Source organism: Tursiops truncatus, chromosome 14 (genome assembly GCF_011762595.2).
Source record: "Tursiops truncatus isolate mTurTru1 chromosome 14, mTurTru1.mat.Y, whole genome shotgun sequence".
NCBI classification, from domain to species: domain Eukaryota; kingdom Metazoa; phylum Chordata; class Mammalia; order Artiodactyla; family Delphinidae; genus Tursiops; species Tursiops truncatus.
In genome coordinates, this window is record NC_047047.1 from 65,116,342 (window position 1) to 65,133,189 (window position 16,848).

General features: G+C 45.9%; 1 protein-coding gene across 2 annotated transcripts in view; it reads right to left on the reverse strand.

Annotated features, from left to right (window-relative positions):
* Positions 1 to 16,848, reverse strand: part of LBH (LBH regulator of WNT signaling pathway) — an 88,878-nt gene that overhangs the window by 48,416 nt on the left and 23,614 nt on the right. For both annotated transcript variants that reach the window (XM_073791472.1, XM_033838788.2), the window contains one exon: positions 8,704 to 8,842. In XM_073791472.1, the coding sequence (XP_073647573.1) occupies positions 8,704 to 8,765 (62 nt within the window). In that variant the 5' untranslated portion in view covers positions 8,766 to 8,842. The remainder of the gene's footprint in view (positions 1 to 8,703; positions 8,843 to 16,848) is intronic.

Consider the following 16,848-nt stretch of genomic DNA (forward strand, 5'->3'; position numbering starts at 1 on the left):
CATGAGAAAGAGGGACGTCCTGCCATTTGTGACAACATGGATGGACCTTGAGGGCATCATGCTAAGTGAAACAAGTCAGACAGAGAAAGACAAATACTGTATGATATCACTTATACATGAAATCTAAAAAGCTGAACTCATGGAAATAGACTATAATGGTGATTGCCAGGGGCTGGAGGTGGGGGAAATGGGGAAATATTTGTCAAAGGGTACAGAATTCCAGTTATAAGATGAAATAGTTCTGGGAATCTAATATACAGTATGGTGATTATAGTTAATAATACTGTATTTATACTTGAAAGTTGCTGAGAGTAGAACTTAAATGTTCTCACCACAGAAAAAGAGATGGTAATTATGTGATGTGATGCAGGTGTTAGCTAGCACTATGGCGGTAATCATTTCACAATATACAAGTATATCAAATCAACATCATTGTACACCTTAAACTTACACGATTATATGTCAATTATATCTCAGTAAATCTGGGGAGGAGGGCAGAAACTTCAGTGTGCATAGAAATCATATGGGGAATCTTGTTAAAATGCAGATCTAATTCAGTAGAAGTTGGTGTACCTGAAATTCTGCATCTCTAACAAGCTCCCAGCTTCCAGATGGCAATGCTGCTGGTCTAGGGACTACATTTTGAGTAGTAATGCAATAGATCTGTGCTTTCCAATAGGTAGCCATATGAAGCTATTTAAATTTTAATTTAAATTAATTAAAATTAAATTTTAGCTCCTCAGTCACACAAGCCACATTGCAGCTGCTCAAATAGCCACACGTCGCTAGCGGCTACCATACTGGACAGTACAAAAGTATAGAACATTTCCATTATCGTGGTAAGTTCTATGGGACACCACTGCTTCAGCATCCAACTATTAAAGAGTACGAAAAACTTGTAGAAGATCAAAGCAAGAGTTCAGTGATTTACTGTCAGCCTCATAAGGAGCTTACTCGGACTTTAGGTGACGGTGAGGACTGACTAATGTGTTGATTGTGTACATCACTGTCACCAACCTGGATGAAGGACTCAGAAGCATGTACAGTAAATAAACAAATAATACAAAACGAGGAGGGAAACACGTCCAAGATGATAAAAAGTCTAGAATAATATAAAACAAATCAGAAGCCAATAAGAATAAAACAAATTAAGTAGGCACAAGTAGCAGGTAATATACTTAGGGATGCAGGAGTAGGGGATGAGTAAAGCATATAAATGGGAAATGACTAGAAGTGTAGAAAAAAAGGAATCAAAATTAGGGTCCATGAGTTGTGAACGACAATAACAAAAAAATGCTTGTTAATAGCATCATAAACACATTATTGGTCAGAAATGTATCTGGCTCAAGCCTACAAATGAATGAATAAATAAATCAATCAGTGAAAGAACCAACCAACCAAATCAGAGGGGGTGCCCATTTAGGGGGTAAGAAGAGGTGTTGAGTGGGAACACAAATTGGGGATGATAGGAAAAGGAAATAAAATTAAATCAAACAAAACAAAAGAAGGTCTTCGCTTAGCTTGACGATGATAATGTACATAAGTTGAGAATGATGACCTTATATGTCTATACCGGGAGTTTAAAAAGAGAGAAAGCAGATGGAGAGAGATAGAAGATCTCTCTTGATAGAAAAATTAGTACAAGGTGGTGTCTTTAAGGCCATAAGACCAGGTTCTGAATTGGTTGGGGTTTTGTCATTGTTGTTCTTGTTGTTGTTTTTTAACTACTGCTTGACTTTGGACAAATTGTTAAGCTGGCTGAGAGTCTCTTTCTCTTAAAAAATTGGAGTTAAAACTGTATCTGTCCTACCTCCCTCTCAGGACTGTTGGCCTGGTGAACAAAATCACAAATGAGATGGGAAGTTGTGCTCCTGGGAAGAACTGTAAAGTGTTGTTACTGTGACGAGTGCCGGGTTGGGGGTGAGCAGCAACGGGGTCCTTGGTCTCTCGCACTTAGCCTCACCAGCAGCATTTCAGTTCTGAGCTGTCTGGCTGGGAAGGGACTCTGCCCACCATCCCTGGGGCTGAGGGAGCTGGGCCACATCACTGAAAATCAGGCCTCTCAGGTGCTGCCGGGGAGGTTTGGGGCTCTCCTCTGAGGACACAGGACCCCGGAGGACAGGCAGCCCATGTGAAGCATGTCAACTGGAGTGGAGTGTCCTGAGGTCAGAGTGACCCTGATCAGAGAATGGGGGCAGTGGCATCCCCTCCTCTGCCTACCACCTCCACATCCCCAGCTCCACACCCCCTCCCCTGGCCTCCCAGCACAGGTGTCAACCTGGCCTCCTTGTCAACAGCTCACGTGCTAGTGAGAGACACTAGAGCAGCCTTCATTCAAACCCAGCTCCACTAACCTGCCAGCACATTTTATAATTTGCAAAGTACTTTAGCTGATCATCCTACGAGGCAGTTGTTATTACCTTCTTTTCATGGATGCAGACGCAGGCACAAACAGGGAGAGTGACAGAAGATAGACACTGGGGGATTCAGGACCCAAATCTTGGATTGTTTGTATTCGAATCCGTGCATGTTTCAGTGTCTTGTGCTGCTGTGGGCCTCTTGCCTTCTGGGTGCAGGGGACCCAGAAGAGAATGCTTTTCTTTCCATACCCCTGGCTCCCAGATGCATGCCACCTGAAACCACAGCGGTCCACACCGGCACTTTCCTACTCTTTCTTTGGGTTCCCTCTCGGTGAAAAATTCTTACTCCCAGACCTCCGTGGGCTTTAAAGGATGTAAGCACCTATATAGAATGGCAGGCTTCTGCCCTCTGCTGGCAACTCACGAGATTGCCCTGAGCTAACCCATCCATTCAATTCCACCAAATCCATTTCTTCTTCTTTGAGATCACTTTCTTTCTTGAATAAATACTCTGGGATTTTTCCAGCTCTTACTGTGTCTGAACAGAATACAAATCATAATATCATGCAATGAGCATCAGACTAAAAGTTAGGAAACCTCGGCTCGAAACTGCTTGTTTTTTGTGGGATATTGGGCAAATCTTTCAGCTTCTTTGAGCCTCAGTTTCCTTATTTGTAAAATGGGTATAATATCTACCCCTTGGAATGACCGTGAGGATTGAGTGATAGGAAATACTTGAGGGTCACAGAGTGGGGTCTGAGGAGAGTCCCAGTTAATATTTGTTCGTACTCATGGCTTTGCAGGATTTCCAGGACTCCTCCACTTGCAGGAGACCTCCTAAATTCAGTTCAAATAGTTCAAAGATTCATAGAGCTGGAAGGCAGCTAAAGGCAGGTCACAAAGTGGTTTTTAGAGGCTCCCTGTAACGCACATTAAAAGTAGCCAACACCCTATTCATTGTTCAAATAGTCCTGCCCCCAAACCTCACCCCATATCCTCACAAAATGCGGAAGCTGAGCGTCTTGAGAAGCAGCCCATTTCCCCTTTGGCCAACTTGGCCTGGGAGCAACTTCTCTCTCCCTTGTGGGAGAGCATCCCACTTGACCCAGAAGTGAGGCCCAGAAGTAAGGTCAAGGGGAATGCTTGGGGCATATGGTACTTTCTGCCAAAATCCATTTGCTCTGCTCTTCGGTGGATTAGTATAAGCTGGGGGCTGCCTGGTTCTGCCTTTATTAAAACATCTCATTCTTGAATTCTCCCACGTTGGAGTGACATTTGGAAGAACAGAGTCCCTACCTTACAATGCAAGTGTTTTTGAGTGGGTCTTTTGGCCATTCGTAGCTCCATGTGGAAGCCAGCCCCACTCACTGATGCCTGCAGCACAGGGGTCAGAACTACCATTGGTGAGAGGTTATTTGGGGACAGGTAAGCCTGGATGGGGTGAGGGACCTAGAGCAGTGAGGGGACCAGGGAAGGCCATCTGGGGAGAAGAGCACCCAAACCGGGAGGCTGGGGACATGTTCGGAAAAGGAGGTGGAGAAGGCAACTTGAATTTCTTGACAGTTTTGGCAGAGGAGCTGCTGAGAATCATCTCATACTCTTTGCCACTTGCGGGCAGGTTTTGCATTCCTGCATTAAGAAATCACCCAGTCTGGGGACTTCCCTGGTGGCGCAGTGGTTAAGAATCCACCTGCCAATGCAGGGAACATGGGTTCGAGCCCTGGTCCGGGAAGATCCCACATGCCTCAGAGCAACCAAGCCTGTGCGCCACAACTACTGAGCCTGCGCTCTAGAGCCCGCGAGCCACAACTACTGAGCCGCATGACACAACTACTGAAGCCAGTGTGCCTAGAGCCCGTGCTCCTCAACAAGAGAAGCCACCGCAATGAGAAGCCCACGCACCACAACAAAGAGTAGCCCCTGCTCGCCGCAACTAGAGAAAGCCCACGCGCAGCAATGAACACCCATGCAGCCAAAAAATTAAAAAAAAAAAAAAAAAAAAGAAATCACTCAGTCTGGATGGCTACACACCTCAGCCTCCCAGAGCCCTCCCATTCTCCCCAGAACCCAAATCTGATTGCCAAGCGTCTGCCCTGCAGCTCATTGTTCTCCTACTTAATCCATCTTCTATTCCCTTTGGAGGGAAGGGAGAGGGATAGTGATGATGTGGAGGAGATACAGGCAGGTTTGCCCATTCCTTCCTTGCCTTTTATTTGTACAATACAGACACCGTTTCCCTGACTCACTATTTGTGGGGTCTCCAGAAAAAATTAATTCTGAATGCTTTATCTCCCCTGCTAGTCTGTGGGAGCCTTGAATGTAGGAACCAGGACTTCATGTGTCTGAAGCCTCACATAGTGCCTGGCACACGACAGGTGTACAAAAATGTGTGTTGAATTTAAATGAACAGCAAGTCATCTGAAGAGTTTAAAGTTGGAAGCTTGACATCATTTAGTCTAGTAGCTCTCAAACCTGGATGTGCATTAGAATCACCCTAGGAGCTTTAAAAAAAAAATTAGAGCCCTAGTCCCTCCTTAGACCAGTTAAATCAGAATCTCTGAGAGCAAGATTTTCGTAGTTAAATGACCAGAAAAGAGCTCATCACCTGAAGGCATGCTGCAGTGAATCCTTTTATGAAACTGAGGTCACTTTCTAATGCACCCTAATTATCCACTGCATTATGTTTCAGTCATATAATACATTTTCTTAAAGTTGAGCCTATGTGCTCTAAATACATAGAACATGAATTTTTAAATAAGTAACTAGCAAATATAGAAGGAAAAAGGTAATTTTCACTGGGTATTCAGAGACTTGCCCATTTGTGGAGTGGCAAAAGGTTCAGCATGATATCATAATGGTTGAGCTGAATTTCATTTGAAAAAATGACAAATAACCCAAAGGATGGAAAGGAGTGAGAGAAGGAAGACCCCCCACCCCCAATAAGAGTCTTTGTGTGACCTATTGGGACAGATTCTGGTCTAAAGACACCTTCTTTGGGGACTTCCCTGGCGGTCCAGTGGTTAGGACTCCGCACTTCCACTGCAGGGGGCGAAGGTTTGATCCCTGGTCGGGGAACTAAGATTCCATATGTCTTATGGTGTGACAAAAAAAAAAAAAACCCCAAAAAACAAAGACACCTCTGGAAATGTGTATATATCTGAATATCCTCTGTTTAAACAGAACAGAAGTGATAAGAATCTAGTGTGGGTTTTAATTATATTAAAGTGTCTGCTGAGAGAAGCTTGGCCAGCACTACCTACACAGCCCCAGCTGCATGGAGATGGCAGGGAGGGTTTTATAGATCACAGCACTTCAGGACTGGAGCAGGATAGAGACAGGCAGAACCTCAACGTCTTTCTCTGAGTGTGGTCCGGAACCAGCAGTGTGGACCTCCCTCATCCAGGAGCTCGTTAGACCTACTGAATCTGAATCTGCACCATAACAAGATCCCTGGATGGTGTACAAATACGCGGAAGGTTAAAAACATTGCCTTTAAAGGTGCCCCACTCGGCCCCCTTCTGATGATTGCCACTGGCTTTACGTGGAGAGGGCTAGATCTTTTCTTTCTCACCCCAGTAGCCAGTGTGTAATAAACTCTTACAATATTTTAACAGCCTTTCTGAGCCCTCATGACATTTTCTCTTTATAGGGAAAAGAAAAAAAAATTAAAAAGAAATGAAATAGTTGTCATTACTGATTTGAGGCCCAGAGGGAGAGAGGAAGAGATCAAAAGTCAACATCTGTGATTCTGCAAATAGAAAATGAAATGTTTCCCAGGCGGGCTGGGAAGCAGCCATCGAGTGCTCGGCTGGTCCTTCGTGGTCCTGTCGGAGGTGGCTGAGTTCAGCCCAGAGCCTTTAAAGGGCTGAGGTGGGAGCGCTTAGCCAAACCCCCAGGAAAACTTGAGGTGGGTCTGCAAAGGCCTAGGCACCAAGAGCGCAGGCCACTAACAGTCCTCTGCTCACTGGAGACCCTCACAAGGAGCAGGATAAAATATCACCTGGACGTTGGACACTTCGTACAGGTAATGCTCCAGTTACCTCCTCCCCACCCCCACCCCCAGCTCTGAGCCTTGTCCTTCCTCTGTCTGGGGACCAGGTCTATCTGGGGAGCATGAAAGTGATGTAGAGTCCGGAGCCTTCTTTCTGCTCTGAGAGAAAAGCCAGAGTGTTGCAAAGTAATCAAGCTGCCAGCGTTCTGCGCTGGGGTCGAACATGATGGGGGCCGGTGGGGTGGTCAGGGAGTGAGGGGATTCGTTCCAGAGACTTAAGTCTCCCAGAAATCCCTGTGATCCATCCATACCTGGATGGGCTTCCCCATCAGGGCTCCCAGAAGACGTGGGACAGAAGCAAAAGTAGTGAATGCTACAACTGGCTTTAGTGAGCTCCTCCTGTGGGCCAAGCATGACACCAGGTCCTTTTCAAGCATCATCCCTGTTACTCTGAACAGGAACCCTACAAAGCAAGCAGTCCCCCATTTTACAGAAGAGGAAAGCTGAAGCTCAGAAGGCATGAGTACCATCCCTATGTTCAAAGAATTAATACACAGCAGAGCTTGGATGAGTACCCAAGCTCAGTGGTCTTCTCCCTACTGTACCTGCCTCTGTACCCAGGGATTGAGAAGCACCCAGTTCTGGCCCTAGCCCTTAATTAATTGGCCCCGTCACCTTAAGCAAGGCCTTTTGTTTCTCTTGGCCTTGGTGTGCTCATTTGTAACAATGGGGATTAATGGGCCTCCCTTGTGTTTTAAAGTGCCTGGCACTCAGCAAATCCCCAGTGGGTACTAGTTTTCTTCCTTCTTCCTTTTAAAATGAAGGGATGGCCTTGGCACTAAGATGTAAGTCGTGGAGGTTTAAGACTGTGTGGCTGACCACCCGCAGGGAGGGCTACTATCTCAGATGGAAGGGCTCCTCCGGCGGGGTTCCTGTGTGAACCAGCATCTTTGCTCTCCTTCAATGCCACACCTGGCTCAATGCTCTGAGCACTCTTGTCCTCTGTGTAGCCTTGGGACCTCCAACCAGACAGGCTCACCTTGACCCAGATGCAGTTTTCTTTTCCCTACTCTGAATTCTGGCCAAGAGCAAACCTCAGATACACTGACCTCAGGACCATCGATTCTTGGGCCTTCTGCCGGCACTCCCAGCCTGCAGGGCTCCAGTGAGGGAGGGTGCTGGGGGGGCAGGGCTAGAATGGTTCCTCTGCTCCGCATCCCCTCTCCACCCTGTGTCCCCTCTCCACCCTGCATCTCCTCTCCACGGTGGGGAGAACACATGTCAGTCCAGTGATTCAGTGCTGAGGGGCCCCGAGCCAGAGTCCCCTGGCACCCTGAACAGGGTGCTCATTGCTGCCTGGGCTCACGCCTTAATCACTCAAGAATCAGAGCTGGGTATCACTGAACCACTCTTCATTCCTGACTGAGTACTAGGCAAACGGTCAAAATTGGATGCATTCCTGGCTTGAGGGTTGAGAGTAGGAAGAAACACCTTCTTTGTATATTTTTTCTATATGTTTGGATTATAGTTTCTTTGGGGGGTAAAGCATTAAATGTTGGTGCTCTTTAGCCAGTAATTCCATCGTCCTGAGGACATATTCTGGGATAGGAACTAAGGTGTATATAGATGTTCATGACATTGCCACTAAAGATACAGAAAATAGCATAAATGTTCAACAATAGGGAAATTGTTGAACAATTATGCTACAGCTTTATGATGGACAATGATATCCATTAAAAGTGATGTTTTCAGTGATGTAACCACTGGACCGCCACTTCCCTGGCGGTCCAGTGGTTAAGACTTTGCCTTCCAATGCAGGGAGTGCAGGTTCGATCCCTGGTCGGGGAGCTAAAATCCCACATGCCTCGTGGCCAAAAAACCAAAACATAAAGCAGAAGCAATATTGTGACAAATTCAATAAAAGTTTAAAAATGGTCCACATCAAAAAAAAAAATCTTAAAAAAAAAAATAAAAGTGATGTTTTCCAAGAACTTTAATCACTGGGCAAATACAAGAATCATGTTAAGAGAAAAAAGTGGGATTCAGAACTGTATACACAAATTAATTATAATTGTGAAACTATATGTAATACAGATGTGTGTGTGTGTATATAATATATAATAGAATAATATGTAAAAGACAAAACCCTAAATGTTAACAGTAGATGTGGATTATTTAATTATGGGTTTATTTATTTATTTCCTTGTTTAATCCTTTCTATATTTTCAGGTTTTCTTGTCAAATTTTAAAAATATATTTTAGGAGAGGGAAATCTGTTTGTATAAAGGGCACTCCTTAAACCCCATCCAACCAGTACCCGCCACGCAGGCTGATGCTGGGCTCCTGGCTCACCTCATTGGTGTGTGGCAGCTGTGAGTCCACTGTCCCTCTTGCTCCAGCCCAGTCTTCTCCATCTGCTTCTCCAAATCCTGGGCCAGCTGTGTGTATGGCTCTGTGGGTCACCAACTAACCCTGCAAGTCACCTGCGTCACTGAAAGGAAGCAAGACAAATACAAGTTGCAGTTTCTCCCTGAGGGGCCCAGTTCATTTTTGTGGGTTCCAGTTTGTCCTTTTCTCCCCTACTTCACATCTATCTTTCCTTCCCAACTGCTGGCCCAGGGGACTTCAGGCCCAACACTGGATGCAGAAACAATGACTTTATGTAGACTGCTTAACCAGATCCGCAACTGTGTGATGCCTAATTCTCCCCCAAATGTCTTTACTTGGTATCACTCATCGTGGCTCTGCCTCTCTGATCAAACTCCAGTGGATAAAGTGAGGGGTGCAGGGACACAAAGATAAACCCCAGAGCTGGGCTTTGATCCCAAGACTCTCCAAAGCCCACCTTCTTCCATGACAGTATACAAATGCAGATTCCAGGGCCCACCCCAGACCTACTGAGTCAGACTCTCTCATGTGTGAGGTTGGGAATCTGAATTTTAAATACTCTGTCCAAGTGTTTCCTCTGCACTCTCAAGTTTGAGAAGTCCGAGGGAGTAGAGTTGGTCTTCCTTTCCCCACCCTATGTGTTCAAATCTGTACTATATCTCTGACATCGATGCCCTTTGGAGGAGGTGATTTTCTCTTGCTTTTTTCCCATCACCTGTGCTCCTCCCCCTGGAATGGGCTGACATCTGAAGGCTGGACTCCCAGGCCAGCTGCCTGCCTTCAAGCTATCGTCCCCCTTGGTCTCTGGCCAAGTGGCTGCCAGTTGGCTGCCAGGGGCAAAGGGCAGCTGACTCTCAGGCTGGGGCAAAAGGTCAAGGGTGCACCCTGCTTGAGTAGACAGTTACCAGCCCATCAGGGAAGATCACACAGGGCACCCACATTGGGGCAGCAGTGGCCTCTGCTGGACACACAGCCAGGAAAGGCCACCTCTAGGCTGACCCAGGCTTTGCACTATGATGGCCTCAGCCCACTGGGAGCAGCTGGATGGACATGAGATGGATCTGAAAGCCTGAAGCCACACCAGGTCACATGCCTGAAGAGATCCCTTTGCAGGAGAGTCCGAAAGGCCTGCTGTGCCTTTGTTCCAAGGAACTGAGTGTTTTACAGACTTTCACAATCCAGTTCAATGCACATTTGTCAGGTGTTTGCGATGTGCTGAGCACAGGGGTGGGAACTGAGGCAGAGACAAGGGGAAGGGTAGGTCTCGTTCTGCACGTTACTCACACTCCTGCTGGGGGTCGAGACCCACACGTGTGGAATCACGGACTGGAAGGCAGAGCTGGAAGGGGCCTCCAAGAGCTCGCCAACCCTCCCTCCCCCATTATAAAGAGGAAACTGAGGTCCAAAGAGGTCAAGGGTACAAGGACTAGAGCCAGAGTTGATGGCAGAGGCTGCACTGGGTGCCACAAGCAGAGAAAGGAAAGCGACACCAACGAGGGCTGGGAATGGCGGGGCGGGGGCGCCCACCGAGATGGCATCTAAGTTGAGTTCTGAAAGAACGGGAGGAAACAGGTGAAGGACAGTGGGGAGGAGGAATCCAGGAGGCAGGAAAAGAATGAAACAAGACCTGGGACCTTGGTGCCCACTGAAGTACTGGAAGAGAGACCCCCGAGGAAGGGTCAGCTGCATAATTTGGGGACCCCATGCAAAATAAAAGTTCAGGGTCCCTGCTGGGTTAGGAAAGTCATTCTCCCCTCCCACAGCTGAAGGGCTATCACCTCAAGCCACAGAGGCCAGGTGACCTCAAGGGATTGCAATCCTCACACCCAGTTGCACTTGTACCTCCATCAGGGGTCGGCAGGAGGTTCTAGCCAGGCCACCTATGCCAGCCCTGAAGGAGGACGGCTGCTGGCAACCCCACCCTGAGATGTGGCGGGGTGGGAGCAGGGCATGTGCCTGACCATGACCTTCCCCATACCTGTAATCAGGTCCATGGGTCTGTCCCTCCAGTGAGACCTGGTCACCCCCTGGGCAGAGAATGGCAGTGGCTGCAGGAGAGGGGTGGGGAGGGGCAGGCAGGCAGGGCCTGGAGCCCCAGGGGGCAGGGAAGAGGGTCCCCGGGAGGCGGCAAGGGGAGGGACCATGAATGAGACCAGGCTCCACTGTCCCATCAGACTTCACTCAAAAACACAAATTCAAAGACAGAATTATTAAGAATTTCAAGACAGCAACTGCAGAGCATTAAACCAAGAGTGGAGGGACCCTTTAGGAGTGCGGGGCCTTGTGTGACTGCACTGGCCACATGTCTATAAAGCTGGCCCTGCCCAGGGGACCTCGCCTGCAGCCCTCGCCTCCATCCTAGGGAGCTCCGTCCGCAGCACAACTAGTCACTAACAGCAGTCAACACCCAGTGAAGAGAGAACAGAAGAAATGAAACCAAGAGCCAGCGCAGAAGCTCAGAGGAGGCAAAGTTGAGGGAATGCAGTACAGACAGAGAGAGAGGAAGGGAGAGAGAGAAAGACTGTATGTGACAGCCACCAGGGAAAAAAAGTGTATTTTAAAATTTTTTATTGAGTATCTTCCACTTGGGCTAAATGATGTCCTATTTTTTTTTTTTTTTTTTAACAAAAAGCCCTATTTTGATTTTCCATCCCAGCAGACTGTCATTTGACATTCAAAACTACATCAGTACCATAAAAACAAACCTTTGGATGCTTGTTAGTAAACAGTTTGGGGGAGCTGTAAAAATATTTTCAGTTGGTGAACATTTTTTGCAATTTTAGTCTAAATAAGACTATCCACAAGAATATAACATTTGTGATGTTCTCCAAGTTTTAAATGTCAAGTTAAAAAATAGAAGTACTTTTTTGTTTTAAGCTGCCTATATTTACAAAGCACTGTTTTCACTGCGTTGTTTACAAATGCCTTGTTATTTGATTCCTACGTCAGCCCTGTGAGCTAAGGGTCAGTGCCTGCTGTACAGACACTTATCTTAGAAAGTGGACCCCAGGCCTGGCTTTAGGTCCGAGCTCTGAGACCTAACCTCTCTGCCCTCGGTGTCCTCATCTGTGAAATGGGAACAGCTTAATCTCTCATATGCTATCATCAGGTGTCATGCTAAATGAGTGTGTGTTGGAGCCCTGGTGTAATGGCTGGTATAGGGCAGACATTCAAGTGATAGGTTTTCATTAAGTCCCTTAAATTCTCCCCTAAATCCTATGCAGGGGGTATGATTATCTCTGTTTGTTAGTGCAAGGAGAAGAAGGGACCTGGTGAGCAGAACTTCAGGAACTGCCCCTGGGCCGCCTGACTCAAAGCCTGGGTCGTCTCCACTACCCCACACCCTCAGTAACCCCCCGCAGGTGCTAATGTCCCCACTTCAAACGTGGGAACTGAGCTTCAGAGAGTTAAGTGATAGGCTCAGGGGCCCACAGCTCATAAAAGGAGAGGGGTCACCTTTAGACACTAAATCAGAGACAAAGAAATGCATGTGAAGCAGAAATAGAGAACAGACTGGAGATTGCCAAGGAGGAGGGGGGTGGGGGAGGGATGGATTGGGAGTTTGGGATTAGCAAATGCAAACTATTATATACAGAATGGATTAAAAAACAACGTCCTACTGTATAGCACAGGGAACTATATTCAGTATCCTGTGATAAACCATAATGGGAAAGAATATGAAAAAGAATGCATACATATATATATCAATACATAAATGTATATGTGTAACTGACTTTGCTGTACAGTAGAAATTAACATAGAATTATAAATCAACTATACTTCAATAAAATAAATTTTAAAGAAAGAAAATAGCAAGACAAAAAAAAAAAAAGAAAGAAATAAAGAAATGCATGTGAAGTGCTTAGCACAGCTCCAAAATGATAAGGAGGAGGGAAAGGAGGAGGGAGGCAACCCCCTCTCTGCCACAGCTGCCTCCCTCCTCCTGGTTTCACCACCTTCAAGACACAGGCTATTGTCGGGGGGATGGAAGGCACTGTGACATTTCCCCTCCCTCAACTCTGGGTCATACTTTGTCATCCAGTCCCACAGCCACAACCCTGGAATTACTGACCCCTTAGCCCCCAGCATGATGTCCTGCCACCATCCAGGCACTTTCATTTCAGGGTGACATTGACACACAGATCTGCTAAAAATAAGATCACGCTCCTATTTCAACGGGAGCATTGCAGTGGTGTATGAGCCTGCTAAGGAGCGCCCCCTCCTGGCCCCTGGTCAAACAAGGAGGGAAAGCTCTTTGTTTGCAAGCTAACTAGTGCTGAAGGCAGCCAGCATGTTTCTTTTCCTACACCTGGCCTCACTGTAATCCCACCCACTGGTCACTGCTACCAGGAAACGGTGGTGACCAGAGGCAGGAGATCTGTGAGAGGCATTTTTCAATCTATCAAGAGATGAGCACTGGTGTCTCTTTTTTTTTTTTCTTAAATACACAATACGTTTTAGAGCAGTTTTAGGTTCACTATACGTTTTAGAGCAGTTTTAGCAAAATTGAGTGGAAAGTACAGTGGGTTCCTGTATACCCTATGGCTCCCCACATACACAAAATTCCCCCATATCAACGTACCCCACCAGTGTGATATATTTGTTACAATCAACGAACCTGCACTGACACCTCACGTTCACCCAGAGTCCATAGTTTACATTAGGGTTCACTCTTGGTGTTGTACACTCTGTGTTTTTTTGTTTGTTTGTTTTTTGGGGGGTCTTTTTGGCTGCACCATGCAGCATGCAGGATCCTAGTTCCCCGACCAGGGATCGAACCCGCACTCCCTGCAGTAGAAGCACAGAGTCTTAATCACTGGACCACCAGGGAAGTCCCAGTGTTGTACACTCTGTGGGTTCGGAAAAACTGTATAGACATGTAACCATCATTATGATATCACACAGAGTATTTTCACTGCCCTAAAATCCTCTGTGCGCTGACTATTCATCCCTCCCCTCTAACCCCTGGCAACCACTGATCTTTTCACTGTCTTCATCATTTTGCCTTTTCCAGAATCTCATACAGTATGTAGGCTTTCCAGATTGACTTCTTTCACTCTGTAATAGGTATTTAAACTTCCTTTATGTCTTTTCCCTCTACTTATAAGGATACCAGTCACTTTGGACTTAGGGACCACCCTAATCCTGTATGACCTCATCAGATGTAACTTGATTACATCTGAAGACCCTATTTCCAAATAAGGTCATGTTCGCAGGTTTCAGAGGTTAAGACTTGAACATATCTTTTGGGGGGACAGAATTCAACCTATAGCACAATGTTTTCCCCATTATATCAGCTGCCTCATCTGAAACATGACTAAAATGTCAAATGCTTCATTCAGGCATTATTTGTTCTCAGTTCTGCTTGAAGACTTCACACTATGGCAGAAAGAAATAAGAGTGGTCCTTGAGCTGTGGGTTGGCATCCCAGCTCTGCTGTACATTACAAGTGACGATTCTCATCTACTTGCCTCGGTTTCCACATATGTAATTATAAGGAAGTCAGACTGGATAGGTAGTAAGGTCCCTTTAGATCTTGATTTGACTATAATGACAAAAATCTTATACAGCACCTGTGTCCAAATTATAGCTATTTTAACCCAATGCAATGAATATTTACTCAGCGCCTCTATGTATCCATCTCTAATTATATTGCATTTTCCACAACTAGATATGTTCCCTAGGGCAGTGACCATGACTAGCGCCTAGTGTGGGCTCCGGAAATGCTTGTTAAATAAACAAGAACACAGAAGACAGAGGTTAGAGTGTCAGATTATGTTGACACCAAGTGTTGCAAGTGTTTATGCCTTGTTTCCCCAAAGGGAGTGTAAGCTTCTAGTGGACAGAGCCTTCCTCTGTTATTTACAATGCCCAGGGCAGGGCTAGAGGCAGTAGAGATGCACCACACAGTTTAACACCCTCCCCCTTATTCATTTTTACATAAACACATAAATGTGATCACATCAGACTCGTTGGCTCTTTTTTGTTATGGTTCCCTTTTGTTTGGTTCCAACTTTCCTCTCTCCCCCACCCTCTTCAACACCTACCACAAACCCAAATCCTGCCAGGGGTAACTGATATTAACAATCTTGTATGTTTCTTTCCATATTTTTCTCCATATATGTAGACTCACATAGAGGCACATATTCATGTACATAAGTACTCATGTCATAAATGGGGAGGTTGTTTGTCATGGTTTTATATGATAGGATCATATTTTAGATGCTTTAAAAGCTAAAATATTTTGCTTTTCTCATTTAATAATAATACCTGGTGGAACTCTATCCAAGTCCATTGGTATAACTCTAATTTGAAATTTTAAGTGAATGCACATTATTTCATGGTACAGGTGTACTGTAATTCATTCAGCAGATGGCAGATGGGCCATATTTGATTTGTTGATCACTTGTTCTCGAGGAAGAGAGTTGCCGAGAATTCTCTGCTCTTACTGACAAATTATGTTATCCTCATTTCCCACCCTCCTCCCTCTGCCCCAGAGGTGTTCACACGGGCCTGCCAGTACTTGGAGTTCTGACTTCTCCCATCAAATCGGAATCCACACGGTTCTCAATATTTCATCTTAATGGGATCCAACACTTTTAAAAATGGAATCCAGACTTCCTGGGCTGTTTCCAAAGGAGATGACTTTTTACTTAATGCCATCAACCCTGCTAATCCTGTCTGAAATCTAATCAACACATCAGACACGGGAAGAAAATGCTGTTTCTTAAGTGAAACAGAACAAATTTTCCACAATGAGATGTCTCCTCTTGATCAGGAGCCCTGAAATGCGGGAGGGGCAATTTCCAGGAGCCCTAAATGGGCTGAGAGGCAGGTGAAGGAGGTGGTCCTTGCAGGGAGAGGCAGCAGAGCCTGACCCGGGAGCTGGCCCTCCAAGCTGAAGCACTCTGCCTCGTGGGCGGGGTGAGTCCTTCCCAGCATCTCCAGTCTTCAGCTGCATCAAGAGAGCAAGAACTGGGGCTTCCCTGGTGGTGCAATGTTTAAGAATCTGCCTGCCAATGCAGGGGGCACGGGTTCAAGCCCTGGTCCGGGAAGATCCCACACGCCGCGGAGCAAGTAAGCCCGTGCGCCACAACTGCTGAGCCGCGCTCTGGAGCCTGCAAGCCACAACTACTGAGCCCACGTGCCACAACTACTGAAGCCTGCGTGCCTAGAGCCCATGCTCTGCAACAAGAGAAGCCACCGCAATGAGAAGCCCGCGCAATGCAACGAAGAGCAGCCCCCGCTCGCTGCAACTAGAGAAAGCCCGTGCGCAGCAACGAAGACCCAACGCAGCCAAAAATAAATAAATAAATAAAATAAATAAATAAAAGAGAGCAACAACTAAGTTGATTGTTGAAAACTTTTTTAAAGTTGTAAAACATAGCCATGTACATAAGAGTATATGAAACAAAAATGTTATGAAGACTTTCATGAATAAATGACCATCTGTGCGACCACCTCCAGGTCAAGAAACAATATTACCTGCACTTCAGAATATTACCCCCTCCTGTCCTTTCTGGTAACAATTCTTCACTCCTTCCTAAAGGCAGCAGTGTCCCAACTCTTGTGAGAATCACCTCCTTGCTTTTGTTAAAAAAAAAGTGACGTTTTGTAGTGTGTTATCACTACTCAACTTAATACAAACATATCATCCAATTGGTTGACATTTTGTAGTGTGTTATCACTACTCAACTTAATATAAACATATCATCCAATTGGTTGAAGGCCTCAAGTGCAAAGACTGAGGTTTCCAGAAGAAATTATCCCCAAAACTGCAATATAGAAACCCTGCCTGAGTTTCCAGCCTGCTGCCCTGCTGAATTCAGACTCAAGATTGCAGCATGAGCTCTTACCCACGCTGACAGCCTGCTGGCCTGCCCTATGGAGTTTGGACTTGCCAGCCCCACAATCATGTGAGCCAAAAATTCTCTCTCTCTGGCTCTCTCTCTCTCTATATATATATGCATATACGTGTGTGTGTGTGTGTGTGTGTGTGTGTGTATCTCCTAACTAAAACATTCACTTCATCTTTCAAGCTTTCATTTTCTCATCTATAAAACAGGAAATAATGGAACCAATCTTGTAAAGTTGTTATGAAGATCAGAT